Raw genomic sequence first — 18,061 nt, 5'->3', positions numbered from 1 at the left:
GAAAGCAAATGACAATCAGCAATTTGCTCCCAAACGCCGGAAAATGGACAAAAACTGTTGTTTGAACAAACTGTTTAGATCAAACATTTAAAAAACTTGTCCGACCGACCATTTTCATCTGTTTTCTGGCATTTAGGAGCAAATTGCTGATCATCAGTTACTCCCATACGTTAGCAGATTTTCATTCCAACCAATCAACTAGTTGGATGGTTGGACAGAAAATCTTTAGGTGTGTACCCAGCCTTAGTCACCACATTACAACATCAATTCTTGATACATGATCATTTAGTGACTACCAATACCTTTCCAAGCTACAAATTCCTTTACGCCCACATAGTTCTTGTATAGGTACAAGCCTCTTGTGAAGTTATAGCGTTGTCCAGCAGTGAAACGAGACTTGAAAACATCCTGGAAAAGGTCTGACACTATCCCTCCTGGCATCACCAAACGAGTCTGTAGGCGAGTGGAATCCTGGAAGTGGAATCTTCGGCAATCATCTGGAAAGACAGAAGTAGCCTTTAGGAATGGTACTTGGCATCAGAGGTCTTCGGCAAATGCATATTTTATAATTTGACGCCATTATAATATTTGATATTTTTTTTGCCTTTAGTCCAAAAGCAACACACAGCAAAAATAATTATGTAGTGCAATAATACAGCTATTTACACAATTACCCACTGGAATTTATCTAGCTTACTGTACATCGAAACTCCGCGTACATATCAGGGAAAAACACTATATTATGAAATATGTAGTATAATAGGAGAGAGCTACACTGCTTTTGGATTAGAATTTAGGCAAGTGTACTTTTTTGTTTTGCTTTTTCTAAAATAGTAAGCCAAAATAGGGGATGAAAGGATAATCAAGTTACTAGCTCAAACCATAAGACAGAGAGAATATGAGTATAACAGGACACCGGGGTGCCCAAGGGCTATTGTGCCTGCACTGACCGGCAGGAAGTGTATCTGGAGTTAGCCAGAAAAAACTCCTGCACCATGTTGGCATCACCAAGCCTGCCATCTGCCTCCAGTCCCACAGACATGGGAAAGTATTTTGACACCCAGGGAAATACCCAAAGAGAGAAAAGTTATGTTTATTAAACAAAAGACTACGCCAACAATGCTTTTAAGTGAAGGGTTAACAATAATACTATAACAGTTGTAACATTTCAAACAAGGAACACAATGCAATAAAATTCCAGACCCTTTATAACTAAAAGATGTTGCTTTAATTTCACCCTGACTGGAGAGAAAGAGAGAGATTGGTATGATAGAGAGACTGGCAAAGGTAGAGGTAAAGAGAGAGTGAACGGAACAGAGAGATAAGTTTAGATGTAGAGAGTGAGGAAGAGAAAGAGAGAAGTGTAGAGCGAGGGGGAGAGAGATGGGTATAGAGAGAGAAGTGTAAAGAGAATGTATACGTAGAGAGAGAGAAGTGTAGAGAGAGGGTACATATAGAGGAACCAGTATGATATACTGCCGGAAGCCCAGCAGGGGTGAAGATCCCGAAGCTAAAAATTGTAAGTACAACTAACACTATTCTACCCCCTAACCCTCCTTTAAGGGTGCCTAACCCCACCAAAGTGCCTAAACCTAACCCCCCCTTCCCCTAGCCTAACCCTAACCCTCCCAGGGGGCTGCCTAACCTTAAGTCCCCCTGGGAGCCACTAACCTAACCCTCCCCCCCGTGGCTATCCGCGCCCGGCTTACCTTCGATCGGTATGCCGGGCTCCTGGCGTAGGTCTAATGCCGGGATTTGACAGTTGGGAAGCCGGCGGTCGGCATTGCGACCGTCGGCTTCATGACTGCATCCCCATGTAAAGAGTGGGGAAGAGGGAGAGAAGTGGAAAGAGAGGGGGAGAGAGGTAGAGAGAGAAGTGTAAAGAGGGTATACATATGTAAAGAGAGAGGTAGAGAAAGATAAGTGTAAAGAGAGGGTATATGTAGAGAGAGGGGTAGAGAAACATAAGTGTAAAGAGAGGGTATATGTAGAGAGAGGGGTAGAGAAAGATAAGTGTAAATAGAGGGTATATGTAGAGAGAGGGGTAGAGAAAAATAAGTGTAAAGAGAGGGTATATGTAGAGAGAGAGGTAGAGAAAGATAAGTGTAAAGAGAGAGTATATGTAGAGAGAGAGGTAGAGAAAGATGTGTAAAGAGAGTGTACATGTAGAGAGAGAGGTAGAGAAAGATAAGTGTAAAGAGAGGGTATATGTAGAGAGAGAGGTAGAGAAAGATGTGTAAAGAGAGTGTACATGTAGAGAGAGAGGTAGAGAAAGATAAGTGTAAAGAGAGAGTATATGTAGAGAGGTAGAGAAAGATAAGTGTAAAGAGAGAGTACATGTAGAGAGAGAGGTAGAGAAAGATAAGTGTAAAGAGAGGGTATATGTAGAGAGAGAGGTAGAGAAAGATAAGTGTAAAGAGAGAGTATATGTAGAGAGAGAGGTAGAGAAAGATGTGTAAAGAGAGTGTACATGTAGAGAGAGAGGTAGAGAAAGATAAGTGTAAAGAGAGGGTATATGTAGAGAGAGAGGTAGAGAAAGATGTGTAAAGAGAGTGTACATGTAGAGAGAGAGGTAGAGAAAGATAAGTGTAAAGAGAGAGTATATGTAGAGAGGTAGAGAAAGATAAGTGTAAAGAGAGTGTACATGTAGAGAGAGAGGTAGAGAAAGATAAGTGTAAAGAGAGGGTATATGTAGAGAGAGAGGTAGAGAAAGATAAGTGTAAAGAGAGGGTATATGTAGAGAGAAAGAGAGAGATGTGTAAAGAGGGTATACATATGTAGAGAGAGGTAGAGAAAGATAAGTGTAAAGAGAGGGTATATGTAGAGAGAGAGGTAGAGAAAGATACGTGTAAAGAGAGGGTATATGTAGAGAGAGGGGTAGAGAAAGATAAGTGTAAAGAGAGGGTATATGTAGAGAGAAAGGTAGAGAAAGATAAGTGTAAAGAGAGGGTATATGTAGAGAGAGAGGTAGAGAAAGATAAGTGTAGAGAGAGGGGTAGAGAAAGATAAGTGTAAAGAGAGGGTATATGTAGAGAGAGAGGTAGAGAAAGATAAGTGTAAAGAGAGGGTATATGTAGAGAGAAAGAGAGAGATGTGTAAAGAGGGTATACATATGTAGAGAGAGGTAGAGAAAGATAAGTGTAAAGAGAGGGTATATGTAGAGAGAGAAGTAGAGAAAGATACGTGTAAAGAGAGGGTATATGTAGAGAGATGGGTAGAGAAAGATAAGTGTAAAGAGAGGGTATATGTAGAGAGAGAGGTAGAGAAAGATAAGTGAAAAGAGAGGGTATATGTAGAGAGAGGGGTAGAGAAAGATAAGTGTAAAGAGAGGGTATATGTAGAGAGAGGGGTAGAGAAAGATAAGTGTAAAGAGAGGGTATATGTAGAGAGAGGGGTAGAGAAAGATAAGTGTAAAGAGAGGGTATATGTAGAGAGAGGGGTAGAGAAAGATAAGTGTAAAGAGAGGGTATATGTAGAGAGAGAGGTAGAGAAAGATAAGTGTAAAGAGAGGGTCTATGTAGAGAGAGGGGTAGAGAAAGATAAGTGTAAATAGAGGGTATATGTAGAGAGAGGGGTAGAGAAAGATAAGTGTAAAGAGAGGGTATATGTAGAGAGAGAGGTAGAGAAAGATAAGTGTAAAGAGAGAGTATATGTAGAGAGAGAGGTAGAGAAAGATGTGTAAAGAGAGTGTACATGTAGAGAGAGAGGTAGAGAAAGATAAGTGTAAAGAGAGGGTATATGTAGAGAGAGAGGTAGAGAAAGATGTGTAAAGAGAGTGTACATGTAGAGAGAGAGGTAGAGAAAGATAAGTGTAAAGAGAGAGTATATGTAGAGAGGTAGAGAAAGATAAGTGTAAAGAGAGAGTACATGTAGAGAGAGAGGTAGAGAAAGATAAGTGTAAAGAGAGGGTATATGTAGAGAGAGAGGTAGAGAAAGATAAGTGTAAAGAGAGAGTATATGTAGAGAGAGAGGTAGAGAAAGATGTGTAAAGAGAGTGTACATGTAGAGAGAGAGGTAGAGAAAGATAAGTGTAAAGAGAGGGTATATGTAGAGAGAGAGGTAGAGAAAGATGTGTAAAGAGAGTGTACATGTAGAGAGAGAGGTAGAGAAAGATAAGTGTAAAGAGAGAGTATATGTAGAGAGGTAGAGAAAGATAAGTGTAAAGAGAGTGTACATGTAGAGAGAGAGGTAGAGAAAGATAAGTGTAAAGAGAGGGTATATGTAGAGAGAGAGGTAGAGAAAGATAAGTGTAAAGAGAGGGTATATGTAGAGAGAAAGAGAGAGATGTGTAAAGAGGGTATACATATGTAGAGAGAGGTAGAGAAAGATAAGTGTAAAGAGAGGGTATATGTAGAGAGAGAGGTAGAGAAAGATACGTGTAAAGAGAGGGTATATGTAGAGAGAGGGGTAGAGAAAGATAAGTGTAAAGAGAGGGTATATGTAGAGAGAAAGGTAGAGAAAGATAAGTGTAAAGAGAGGGTATATGTAGAGAGAGAGGTAGAGAAAGATAAGTGTAGAGAGAGGGGTAGAGAAAGATAAGTGTAAAGAGAGGGTATATGTAGAGAGAGAGGTAGAGAAAGATAAGTGTAAAGAGAGGGTATATGTAGAGAGAAAGAGAGAGATGTGTAAAGAGGGTATACATATGTAGAGAGAGGTAGAGAAAGATAAGTGTAAAGAGAGGGTATATGTAGAGAGAGAGGTAGAGAAAGATACGTGTAAAGAGAGGGTATATGTAGAGAGATGGGTAGAGAAAGATAAGTGTAAAGAGAGGGTATATGTAGAGAGAGAGGTAGAGAAAGATAAGTGAAAAGAGAGGGTATATGTAGAGAGAGGGGTAGAGAAAGATAAGTGTAAAGAGAGGGTATATGTAGAGAGAGGGGTAGAGAAAGATAAGTGTAAAGAGAGGGTATATGTAGAGAGAGGGGTAGAGAAAGATAAGTGTAAAGAGAGGGTATATGTAGAGAGAGGGGTAGAGAAAGATAAGTGTAAAGAGAGGGTATATGTAGAGAGAGAGGTAGAGAAAGATAAGTGTAAAGAGAGGGTCTATGTAGAGAGAGGGGTAGAGAAAGATAAGTGTAAAGAGAGGGTCTATGTAGAGAGAGGGGTAGAGAAAGATAAGTGTAAAGAGAGGGTATATGTAGAGAGAGAGGTAGAGAAAGATAAGTGTAAAGAGAGGGTATATGTAGAGAGAGGGGTAGAGAAAGATAAGTGTAAAGAGAGGGTATATGTAGAGAGAGGGGTAGAGAAAGATAAGTGTAAAGAGAGGGTATATGTAGAGAGAGAGGTAGAGAAACATAAGTGTAAAGAGAGGGTATATGTAGAGAGAGGGGTAGAGAAAGATAAGTGTAAAGAGAGGGTATATGTAGAGAGAGAGGTAGAGAAAGATAAGTGTAAAGAGAGAGTATATGTAGAGAGAGAGGTAGAGAAAGATGTGTAAAGAGAGTGTACATGTAGAGAGAGAGGTAGAGAAAGATAAGTGTAAAGAGAGGGTATATGTAGAGAGAGAGGTAGAGAAAGATGTGTAAAGAGAGTGTACATGTAGAGAGAGAGGTAGAGAAAGATAAGTGTAAAGAGAGAGTATATGTAGAGAGGTAGAGAAAGATAAGTGTAAAGAGAGTGTACATGTAGAGAGAGAGGTAGAGAAAGATAAGTGTAAAGAGAGGGTATATGTAGAGAGAGAGGTAGAGAAAGATAAGTGTAAAGAGAGGGTATATGTAGAGAGAGGGGTAGAGAAAGATAAGTGTAAAGAGAGGGTATATGTAGAGAGAGAGGTAGAGAAAGATAAGTGTAAAGAGAGGGTATATGTAGAGAGAAAGAGAGAGATGTGTAAAGAGGGTATACATATGTAGAGAGAGGTAGAGAAAGATAAGTGTAAAGAGAGGGTATATGTAGAGAGAGAAGTAGAGAAAGATACGTGTAAAGAGAGGGTATATGTAGAGAGATGGGTAGAGAAAGATAAGTGTAAAGAGAGGGTATATGTAGAGAGAGAGGTAGAGAAAGATAAGTGAAAAGAGAGGGTATATGTAGAGAGAGGGGTAGAGAAAGATAAGTGTAAAGAGAGGGTATATGTAGAGAGAGGGGTAGAGAAAGATAAGTGTAAAGAGAGGGTATATGTAGAGAGAGGGGTAGAGAAAGATAAGTGTAAAGAGAGGGTATATGTAGAGAGAGGGGTAGAGAAAGATAAGTGTAAAGAGAGGGTATATGTAGAGAGAGAGGTAGAGAAAGATAAGTGTAAAGAGAGGGTCTATGTAGAGAGAGGGGTAGAGAAAGATAAGTGTAAATAGAGGGTATATGTAGAGAGAGGGGTAGAGAAAGATAAGTGTAAAGAGAGGGTATATGTAGAGAGAGAGGTAGAGAAAGATAAGTGTAAAGAGAGAGTATATGTAGAGAGAGAGGTAGAGAAAGATGTGTAAAGAGAGTGTACATGTAGAGAGAGAGGTAGAGAAAGATAAGTGTAAAGAGAGGGTATATGTAGAGAGAGAGGTAGAGAAAGATGTGTAAAGAGAGTGTACATGTAGAGAGAGAGGTAGAGAAAGATAAGTGTAAAGAGAGAGTATATGTAGAGAGGTAGAGAAAGATAAGTGTAAAGAGAGAGTACATGTAGAGAGAGAGGTAGAGAAAGATAAGTGTAAAGAGAGGGTATATGTAGAGAGAGAGGTAGAGAAAGATAAGTGTAAAGAGAGAGTATATGTAGAGAGAGAGGTAGAGAAAGATGTGTAAAGAGAGTGTACATGTAGAGAGAGAGGTAGAGAAAGATAAGTGTAAAGAGAGGGTATATGTAGAGAGAGAGGTAGAGAAAGATGTGTAAAGAGAGTGTACATGTAGAGAGAGAGGTAGAGAAAGATAAGTGTAAAGAGAGAGTATATGTAGAGAGGTAGAGAAAGATAAGTGTAAAGAGAGTGTACATGTAGAGAGAGAGGTAGAGAAAGATAAGTGTAAAGAGAGGGTATATGTAGAGAGAGAGGTAGAGAAAGATAAGTGTAAAGAGAGGGTATATGTAGAGAGAAAGAGAGAGATGTGTAAAGAGGGTATACATATGTAGAGAGAGGTAGAGAAAGATAAGTGTAAAGAGAGGGTATATGTAGAGAGAGAGGTAGAGAAAGATACGTGTAAAGAGAGGGTATATGTAGAGAGAGGGGTAGAGAAAGATAAGTGTAAAGAGAGGGTATATGTAGAGAGAAAGGTAGAGAAAGATAAGTGTAAAGAGAGGGTATATGTAGAGAGAGAGGTAGAGAAAGATAAGTGTAGAGAGAGGGGTAGAGAAAGATAAGTGTAAAGAGAGGGTATATGTAGAGAGAGAGGTAGAGAAAGATAAGTGTAAAGAGAGGGTATATGTAGAGAGAAAGAGAGAGATGTGTAAAGAGGGTATACATATGTAGAGAGAGGTAGAGAAAGATAAGTGTAAAGAGAGGGTATATGTAGAGAGAGAGGTAGAGAAAGATACGTGTAAAGAGAGGGTATATGTAGAGAGATGGGTAGAGAAAGATAAGTGTAAAGAGAGGGTATATGTAGAGAGAGAGGTAGAGAAAGATAAGTGAAAAGAGAGGGTATATGTAGAGAGAGGGGTAGAGAAAGATAAGTGTAAAGAGAGGGTATATGTAGAGAGAGGGGTAGAGAAAGATAAGTGTAAAGAGAGGGTATATGTAGAGAGAGGGGTAGAGAAAGATAAGTGTAAAGAGAGGGTATATGTAGAGAGAGGGGTAGAGAAAGATAAGTGTAAAGAGAGGGTATATGTAGAGAGAGAGGTAGAGAAAGATAAGTGTAAAGAGAGGGTCTATGTAGAGAGAGGGGTAGAGAAAGATAAGTGTAAAGAGAGGGTCTATGTAGAGAGAGGGGTAGAGAAAGATAAGTGTAAAGAGAGGGTATATGTAGAGAGAGAGGTAGAGAAAGATAAGTGTAAAGAGAGGGTATATGTAGAGAGAGGGGTAGAGAAAGATAAGTGTAAAGAGAGGGTATATGTAGAGAGAGGGGTAGAGAAAGATAAGTGTAAAGAGAGGGTATATGTAGAGAGAGAGGTAGAGAAACATAAGTGTAAAGAGAGGGTATATGTAGAGAGAGGGGTAGAGAAAGATAAGTGTAAAGAGAGGGTATATGTAGAGAGAGAGGTAGAGAAAGATAAGTGTAAAGAGAGAGTATATGTAGAGAGAGAGGTAGAGAAAGATGTGTAAAGAGAGTGTACATGTAGAGAGAGAGGTAGAGAAAGATAAGTGTAAAGAGAGGGTATATGTAGAGAGAGAGGTAGAGAAAGATGTGTAAAGAGAGTGTACATGTAGAGAGAGAGGTAGAGAAAGATAAGTGTAAAGAGAGAGTATATGTAGAGAGGTAGAGAAAGATAAGTGTAAAGAGAGTGTACATGTAGAGAGAGAGGTAGAGAAAGATAAGTGTAAAGAGAGGGTATATGTAGAGAGAGAGGTAGAGAAAGATAAGTGTAAAGAGAGGGTATATGTAGAGAGAAAGAGAGAGATGTGTAAAGAGGGTATACATATGTAGAGAGAGGTAGAGAAAGATAAGTGTAAAGAGAGGGTATATGTAGAGAGAGAGGTAGAGAAAGATACGTGTAAAGAGAGGGTATATGTAGAGAGAGGGGTAGAGAAAGATAAGTGTAAAGAGAGGGTATATGTAGAGAGAGAGGTAGAGAAAGATAAGTGTAAAGAGAGGGTATATGTAGAGAGAGAGGTAGAGAAAGATAAGTGTAGAGAGAGGGGTAGAGAAAGATAAGTGTAAAGAGAGGGTATATGTAGAGAGAGAGGTAGAGAAAGATAAGTGTAAAGAGAGGGTATATGTAGAGAGAAAGAGAGAGATGTGTAAAGAGGGTATACATATGTAGAGAGAGGTAGAGAAAGATAAGTGTAAAGAGAGGGTATATGTAGAGAGAGAGGTAGAGAAAGATACGTGTAAAGAGAGGGTATATGTAGAGAGATGGGTAGAGAAAGATAAGTGTAAAGAGAGGGTATATGTAGAGAGAGGGGTAGAGAAAGATAAGTGTAAAGAGAGGGTATATGTAGAGAGAGGGGTAGAGAAAGATAAGTGTAAAGAGAGGGTATATGTAGAGAGAGGGGTAGAGAAAGATAAGTGTAAAGAGAGGGTATATGTAGAGAGAGGGGTAGAGAAAGATAAGTGTAAAGAGAGGGTATATGTAGAGAGAGAGGTAGAGAAAGATAAGTGTAAAGAGAGGGTCTATGTAGAGAGAGAGGTAGAGAAAGATAAGTGTAAAGAGAGGGTATATGTAGAGAGAGGGGTAGAGAAAGATAAGTGTAAAGAGAGGGTATATGTAGAGAGAGAGGTAGAGAAAGATAAGTGTAAAGAGAGGGTATATGTAGAGAGAGGGGTAGAGAAAGATAAGTGTAAAGAGAGGGTATATGTAGAGAGAGAGGTAGAGAAAGATAAGTGTAAAGAGAGGGTATATGTAGAGAGAGGGGTAGAGAAAGATAAGTGTAAAGAGAGGGTATATGTAGAGAGAGGGGTAGAGAAAGATAAGTGTAAAGAGAGGGTATATGTAGAGAGAGAGGTAGAGAAACATAAGTGTAAAGAGAGGGTATATGTAGAGAGAGGGGTAGAGAAAGATAAGTGTAAAGAGAGGGTATATGTAGAGAGAGAGGTAGAGAAAGATAAGTGTAAAGAGAGGGTATATGTAGAGAGAGGGGTAGAGAAAGATAAGTGTAAAGAGAGGGTATATGTAGAGAGAGAGGTAGAGAAAGATAAGTGTAAAGAGAGGGTATATGTAGAGAGAGGGGTAGAGAAAGATAAGTGTAAAGAGAGGGTATATGTAGAGAGAGGGGTAGAGAAAGATAAGTGTAAAGAGAGTGTACATGTAGAGAGAGAGGTAGAGAAAGATAAGTGTAAAGAGAGAGTATATGTAGAGAGGTAGAGAAAGATAAGTGTAAAGAGAGTGTACATGTAGAGAGAGAGGTAGAGAAAGATAAGTGTAAAGAGAGGGTATATCTAGAGAGAGAGGTAGAGAAAGATAAGTGTAAAGAGAGGGTATATGTAGAGAGAAAGAGAGAGATGTGTAAAGAGGGTATACATATGTAGAGAGAGGTAGAGAAAGATAAGTGTAAAGAGAGGGTATATGTAGAGAGAGAGGTAGAGAAAGATACGTGTAAAGAGAGGGTATATGTAGAGAGAGGGGTAGAGAAAGATAAGTGTAAAGAGAGGGTATATGTAGAGAGAGAGGTAGAGAAAGATAAGTGTAAAGAGAGGGTATATGTAGAGAGAGAGGTAGAGAAAGATAAGTGTAGAGAGAGGGGTAGAGAAAGATAAGTGTAAAGAGAGGGTATATGTAGAGAGAGAGGTAGAGAAAGATAAGTGTAAAGAGAGGGTATATGTAGAGAGAAAGAGAGAGATGTGTAAAGAGGGTATACATATGTAGAGAGAGGTAGAGAAAGATAAGTGTAAAGAGAGGGTATATGTAGAGAGAGGGGTAGAGAAAGATAAGTGTAAAGAGAGGGTATATGTAGAGAGAGGGGTAGAGAAAGATAAGTGTAAAGAGAGGGTATATGTAGAGAGAGGGGTAGAGAAAGATAAGTGTAAAGAGAGGGTATATGTAGAGAGAGGGGTAGAGAAAGATAAGTGAAAAGAGAGGGTATATGTAGATAGAGGGGTAGAGAAAGATAAGTGTAAAGAGAGGGTATATGTAGAGAGAGAGGTAGAGAAAGATAAGTGAAAAGAGAGGGTATATGTAGATAGAGGGGTAGAGAAAGATAAGTGTAAAGAGAGAGTATATGTAGAGAGAGGGGTAGAGAAAGAGAAGTAGGAGTAAGGGTAGAGGGAAGGAGAGAAGGTGTTCTAAACTGTACTAATATCACATTCTTGTGTGCAATAACCATGATAGACTACAATAACTAGCATGACGCATTGTATGCATACCAGAAGTAGAACATAGTATCTAACTCTGCTGTACCATAACCAACAAGCTGGCTCTAGCCTGGTTAATCAAGCCTGCTTACCAACACTCCTCTGAGAACATATAAAGAGTTGTTTTGCATAATGCAGTTGGTGACTTTTATTACTTATACTAACAGTCTGAAACATACTTTTGTTATCAAATACAGATCGAGTCTCCAATGTCCAAATATTCAGAAATACAATTTTTTTTTTTAGCGTGACTGAGATAGTGAAACCTTTGTTTTTTGGATGGATCAATGTACATAAGCTTTGTTTAAGGCACAAAATGATTACAAATATTATATAAAATGAACTTCAGGCTGTGTGCATAAGGTGTATATGAAACGGGATGTAGTTATCAGACTGGCGCCAGTCTGAATCCCAACCCTGAAAGTCCAACACAGGATTTAAGTTAGGTGTCGAAATACTGATGCCTATCTTAATCCCAATGCCGGAATCCAGAAGGACGGCAGCCCGAACGAGGCAAGTACGGGGCGCCCTTAGCATTATCTGGTGGGGGGGGGCAGAGTGTTAGGTTTAGGCAGCGTAGCGGAGTTACGGTTAGATTTTTATTGGCGGGAGGAGGTCAGGGTAAAGCACCCCTAGGGGGGAGGGTTAGGCACCACTGGGGGGGGGTTAAGGTTAGGCACTAAGGGGGAAGACTTCGGTTTAGGCACTAATGGGGAGGGTTAGGGGAGAAGGGTAAGTATAGTTACCCGTTGGGATACCAACCATCAGGATGCTGCTGTCGGTATTTTGACAGGAGGCTTCCCGACAGCTGACATTACATACCAATTCCATATGAAACATAAATTAATTTCATGTATGTACACAAACTTTGTTTGAGCCACAAATTATTGAAAATATTGTATAAAATTACCTGCAGGCTGTGTGTATAAGGTGTATATAACACATAAATGCATTCTGTGCTTAGACATGGGCCCCATTCCCAAGATATTATAGTATGCAAATATTCCAAAATACAGAATATTCCGATATCCAAAATATCCCTGGTCTCAAGCATTTTGGATGTGGGAGACTCAACCTGTAGCCTATTTTAAAGTAATTTTTGTGTTGTTCCTGACTTCAAACTTTTCATGGAGCACTGATTCCTGGTAATCAATAGGTGGGTTTGCTTTTTTATTAGTTCATTGTGCTATCAGTGGAAGAGCAGTTGTGTATCACCCATAGCAGATGCAGCAGTAATTCTGCCCTTCAAATAATTGTACATTCATGCTTCCTTACCTATCACTCTGATAACATCAGTCAAAGAACTGAGCCAGCGGATGCTTGTACCAGATGCACGAGCCCAAATCTCATCAAGGTTTGCTGCAAATGCACTTCCCCAGACTCCTGCAAAGATGTTACAACACACAATAAGACAATGGAATGAATATCTATCACCAGAGCCTGAGAGGCAGCCAGTGCAATATAAGCTGCCATTTGTGGTATGTGGTAGCCCTTTAAGAACATTACACCAGGTGGTGAGGGTCATCAAAAAGGCTTAGGCACAAAATATTTGAGAACAAGCAAATGGATGATCTCCTTTCAGTCTGAGACCCTATACCAGTGGTCGTCAACCGTAATTGAGTGTGAGCTACTTTAGTAAAATGAAACCTCCTGAAGAGGTGCTAAAATTGTAGAAAAAAAAATCTGGCTAATAACCGAACAATTGAAGGTAATTTAAGGAAAATTAAAAAATAATATTTCATAGAAAATAACAATGTATTTAATTATTACAGTGATATTGTTGTAGTTTGTAAATAAAATGTAAGCACAGGCACATTTCACTGTTAATTACTGGCTGCAAGGAGGTACGTGCAGTAGAGGAGCAAAAGATACTGTATAGGCAGGGCTGCTGTGTGATTTTCCAGCAGGACTGGGCAGGAGTCACTCGCTCTGCTGTAGCGTAGGCGCCATGGGTGGAACCACAGCTGCGGCAATCACCTGACGTACTTCCCTGTGGCTCCACCCATGGCGTCGACACCATGGGGGAGCACCCTGATCGACAACACAGACTGCAGTGTGCCCATCTGGTCTGTCCACAGGACGCTCCGGACAGCACTGTAGAAGCGATCCTGGCTGCATGGTGCCGTTCCAGGCACCATGCTAGCCAGAAGCAAGAGCCGTGGAGCAGTTGATGGTGTAACCCACAGAGTCCTGTGCTTTGGTTGGGGCCGGACCGGTCACACACCCCTAGTTACGGCCCTGGCCCATCATCTAATATGTTTCTATACTTAAATTGTGATCTATTATAAGAAAGACCCTCTCTACTGCAAATCTATCACTATCTAAACTTCTTATTTTTATGGTGCTAACAAATATGCATCCATATAGATTTTCAGCCCTCACCCTGTAGGTAACAGATCTTAGGTTCTTTCCTCCTGTGGATAAGATGTCCCATAAAGAACTCACTGCCAAAATCTTCAGTGCGAATGAATGCTCCATATTTCCGAAATCCAACTTCGTGGGGAGTAAATTCACACCATTCTATGACCGATACAGAACAGTGAAAGATAGAACAAATTGGAAAAAAAATCAAAATGTCTTATGCCCATCAGTCCATATGATTGTCAGACTGGTGAGAGTATCCCATCAACATGAATTGTATTAAATCAGTTTATTTTAGCTGTATGCTTTGCCTGTTGTTTGTCTTAATTCATTAATCTGCTTTAAAGATGTCATGTCGCATCTCATGTTTTGGCATTTGTTGGTCTGCACTGTATGGTAGGTAGCCCAGTTTTGCAGTGTACTGTACATTGGGCCTGATTCAGACCCACTCGCGAGCGGCTGTACGCTCGCAAGTGGGTCGATGGTCTGCACTGAGCATGCGCACGACGGAGGGAGCTCCGTCGTGCGCATGCGCCAGACACGACGAGCGAAGGACTTTCCTTCGCTCGTTGTGTCCGATCAAAGGGGGCGTGCTGTCAATGTTGATTGACAGCACGCCCCCTTTGGTGGGCGTGCCTCCCTGACGGGGGCGTTCCAACGGGAACGCCTCCCGTCAGAAGCCGGCCCACTGACATCACTAGTGATGTCAGTGGGAGTGATTTTGGCTCTGATAGAGCCAAAATCACGCCGGAGCTTGCGGTTGAAAACCTCAACCGCAGGCTCCGGCTCGCAATTTCGATGGTCGCGATGGTCACGACCATCGCGGCCATCAAAATGCACGCTCGTATAGCCTGTGGGTGGTGACCCACAGCTATACGAGCGTCCAGGAGGACGCTCCATGAAAAAGGAGCCCGGCCCTCATGCAGAGCGTGCGCTCTGCTCAGAGCGTACGGCTCTGAATGAGGGCCATTATTTGTTTGGTCATTTAGAACTTTCATCTGTTCTATGATTAGAAATAAAAAAATATGAAAATCAATAGACAAAAAGGGCAGTTAAGAACTGTATGCTCCTTAAAGGAGGGTTGATGATGAAGGCTGGTTAAACATTTAAATTTAAGTTTAATTAAGGTTAATGAAATAAATGTAAAATATAAGTACACTGATTTAAAAAACCATCCTCTGTTAAGTAGAGCTGTTTAAATATAAATAAACATATAAGGGCTCAACCAAAAGTAATCTAATAGATCCTTCCTAAATCAGGATGTTTTGGGGTTTTTTTAAGTTTATATATTTTATAAAATATATGCATTCAGACAACTGTTTTTGTGGTTTATTAATCTGCTATACATAGGCCAAAAAAAATAATTGCCAAAAAATTAAACCTCTCTCGGAAATACCTTAATTTTTATTTTTTTTTGCATTCCCTATTTAGTTTTTTTTTAAAAAGATTAAAACAAATTCTGTCAAAAAAAACAATTTCAGCTTTGCATAGTAGACAAAGGAAAGAAACGTAAACAGACATCGGACAAAAGTAAGAAGAGAGAGGCACAAGCAAAGTTAATAAAGTTACAATGCAATTGGAGCCTCTTTGCTCCAAACAGTGCTATTTAGAATGCCAGCTTCTCCGTGTGTGATTTAGTTTATTTATCAGAGTGAAAAACTTAGTGAGGCGGAGGAATGGAGAAGTTGCCCATGGCAACCAATCAGCTTTGAGGTAACATTTATTAAGTAGAGCCTATAAACTAATAGGTTGGAGCTTATTGGTTGCCATGGGCAACTTCTCCACTGGTCTGCTTCACTAAGTTTTTCACTGCTTGATATATAAACCCCTTTATAGTGGTGCAGATCTAGGTGCATTTCATGACTTTGGGCATGGCATGGTTGTTGACGTGACTTCCTCTATGAAATGTGTTTAGGCCTGATGTTCACTGTGAGCAGATTTTTGTAAAGCTTTTGTGTCTGTACTAATTACTTCTCCTAACTTTGTCACAGACTAAGTTTGCTTGCTAGTAACCCTGCTTGTCTATGGCTTCTGATATTGTGCTGTACGTCCTACATTATGTGTCCTGAATCCATTACTAATGTGTTCTGCACTTTTTAGCATCTGACTAATGGAGTGAGCCTGGGACCATAAACTCTGGGTATCAGTATCGCACACTCCAGACTCCATACCCCAGGGGGATAGGTGAGGAGTTGAATGAAAGTCAGTTTTGCAGATCTATCTTGCATGTTTATGCATAGCGTATTCTCCGGAGCCAAGCATCTCCACTTGCGGCTGAAAAAGAGTAACTGGGAGGCAATGTGGCATCTGCACTGAGGCTATGTACAGTGAGTTGTGCTGAAGCATACATTCTACCATTTTCAGACGTGTCTTTTGCACCAAGAATAGGAATGATGGCTATGAGACCAAGCATACGGATGTGGAGCAGTCCAGCTGCAGAGATATGAGCAAATTAGCATACAGGCAAGTATATGCTTTTAGTTCTGTGGCCGCAATGAGAAAGCAATTACTGCGGACTTGCCTTCAACTCTGTACCCGCCCCCAGGTACGCAAGCTACAATTACTAGTTGTAAAGTGGATACAAAGTTGGCACACATGACAGCACTGCCATTTCCAGTTTCTGCATTGGAGTACACTACCTCCCCTCATAACTATCCTCTAGTTTGCTATATGCTTTGCAGAGAAAATGATCCAGATCGCTCCACATTTCAGGTTCTTTACATTGCTTTTTTCAACCCATCTGTCCTTTATACAGACCCCACATTTTATTTAGCTTGTTCCCTTTCTCTATACATTGCAAGCTTCTACAAGCAGATCCCTCTATACCTTGTGTACTTGTATGGAATGTCTGTGTACCATTTCTAACTGAATGATTAACATATTCATTTGATTAATATGTATTTGTAAATCACTTTTTTTTTTTAAATTCAATTCATCCAGAACATGATACAAATTTCTGCCTCTGTGCTCAGCCCCAAAAAAACCTTCTGCACCTTAATTCCTGTTTGCCAAAGGGAAAAAAAATTGCACAACAACAAAGCATTTTCCAGAACAGACCTGCAAAGTCACCACCACTGATGTTTAATCTGACATTGACTCCGGCATAGATAGGATAAGGGTTCTGACCCCGGCACACACACTCCTGCTGGTCGGACAGTTTAGCTGGATTGTCCTAGAACACATTGGGTGACAGGCAATATGAATATATTAATACTGTGTCGTATTTGTGTAAACACGTTCACCCTGTACTAGTGTATAAATGTGGTAGTATTTAGCTGACCTGCAAAAAAAAAAAAAGGGAGTCAACATACAATTTTAGGACAAAACTCTTTAGAATATTAATTTCCAGATGTAGAACATATGATTGGAGCAACTGCATATCTTCTAAGAATCTTCTCTAGCCACATGGTTGGGTCATTCTTTTTAAATCTTCTTGTGCCATCATCTGAAAATCCTGTGGAAATTTCAAGGGCAACATTTTCGCTCTTTATATAAGTAGATTGAAAGCTTTGTACATCAAGGTTAAGACATTATAGATCATATGGTTCTACAAGGACAACTGTGATTGCCTCATTACAGATGTGTTCTGTACCTTCTGATGCAGAAAATATTCCAACACAAGGCCCCAGAGGTCACTGAAATTTACTTTGTGCCCATCCCTCTCCAAGGCCACCAGCTCTTGAGAGCAATACTTGATCCTCTCTGCTGAGAAGGCATGGGCCTTGCTAGATGTAACTGATTTCCTCATCCTGCTAATTGAATGCTTGAGATCCTCATGTGACCAGTTAGGTTCTTCATAAAGGGTGGACATGCACCTAGAGAGGAATTATACATTGTATAGGAAATACCCAGTGACTGTGCTGCAGAACCTAAGTATGCAGTTAGATTATTTTTGGATCATACCAAGTTGATCCAGATACCCCAGATATGTATGTGACACTATCCAGTAAGTTCAGATCTTGCAAGCCTTGTAGGCTACCATAGAATGACGTCATTGCTCGTATTCCACCTCCAGAACCCAGCACTGCCACCACAGGGACCTGGTAATAAAAACACTATGTTTAGACAATATATGCTGTGTCGGATCCCATGAACTGTATCTATTAAAGAGACTCAAACCCTATATTCTTTTTAATGTAATTACAATTATGTATTGTAATGTTATGGGATGTGTCATTTTAAAAGGTCTTATAATTTTTACAAGTTTGTAGACAAGTACATATACAGTATATAAGTATCCATACTGTATACATATATACATACATACATATACGAAACACTTAGCCAGCACTCCCTCATGCTTTATACTGTTACTGCGTCCGGTGCCCTCCTCATTACCTCACACCAGCCGATGGAGGAAAAAATATCAAACACTTGGCGGCACTCAAGACGACTTGAAAGAAGTACAGTAGACTCGCATTATGAAACAACGTTTCAGAACCTTTAGTACTTTCGTCAGGACAGAAACATTGATTCATAATACGAGTCTACTGTACTTCTTTCAAGTCATCTTAAGTGCCGCCAAGTGTTTGAGATCATATAATAAATATATATTATGTATGTAAGTGTATAGGTGAAATATGTGTTTTGCAATCAAAACTTAAACCTGGGCTACCGATGTTGTATCTTGCAATAAATGGATCATTCCATGAAATATAGGACACAATACATGAAAATTAAATTGTAATCACAGCAGATGCCAAGACATTTTCATATTTCTTTCTACTGATGAACTTAATGTAACTGTCACAGTGATTGTAGATCACAGGTTCTCAAAATCGGTCCTCAGGACCACAAAGTACATGTTTTCCAGGTCTCCTAGCAGAATCACAAGTGAAATAATTAG

At 40.0% G+C, this 18,061-nt stretch overlaps 1 protein-coding gene across 3 annotated transcripts in view; it reads right to left on the bottom strand.

The window, feature by feature from the left end:
• Positions 1 to 18,061, bottom strand: part of PLA2G4F (phospholipase A2 group IVF) — a 90,171-nt gene that overhangs the window by 9,779 nt on the left and 62,331 nt on the right. For 2 of the 3 annotated variants that reach the window (XM_088463481.1, XM_088463479.1), the window contains 6 exons: positions 17,119 to 17,255; positions 16,808 to 17,030; positions 16,273 to 16,387; positions 13,237 to 13,374; positions 12,130 to 12,237; positions 303 to 497 (listed from right to left, as the gene is read on the bottom strand). In XM_088463481.1, coding sequence (XP_088319607.1) covers positions 303 to 497; positions 12,130 to 12,237; positions 13,237 to 13,374; positions 16,273 to 16,387; positions 16,808 to 17,030; positions 17,119 to 17,255 — 916 coding nt within the window. The remainder of the gene's footprint in view (positions 1 to 302; positions 498 to 12,129; positions 12,238 to 13,236; positions 13,375 to 16,272; positions 16,388 to 16,807; positions 17,031 to 17,118; positions 17,256 to 18,061) is intronic. The other variant, XM_088463480.1, reaches the window with a different exon arrangement.

This window comes from Taudactylus pleione, unplaced genomic scaffold, assembly GCF_031769625.1.
Source record: "Taudactylus pleione unplaced genomic scaffold, aTauple2 ptg001381l, whole genome shotgun sequence".
Classification (NCBI taxonomy): Eukaryota; Metazoa; Chordata; class Amphibia; order Anura; family Myobatrachidae; genus Taudactylus; species Taudactylus pleione.
Note: the sequence above shows the minus strand (reverse complement) of the source record. Positions and strands in the feature narration are given on the sequence as shown.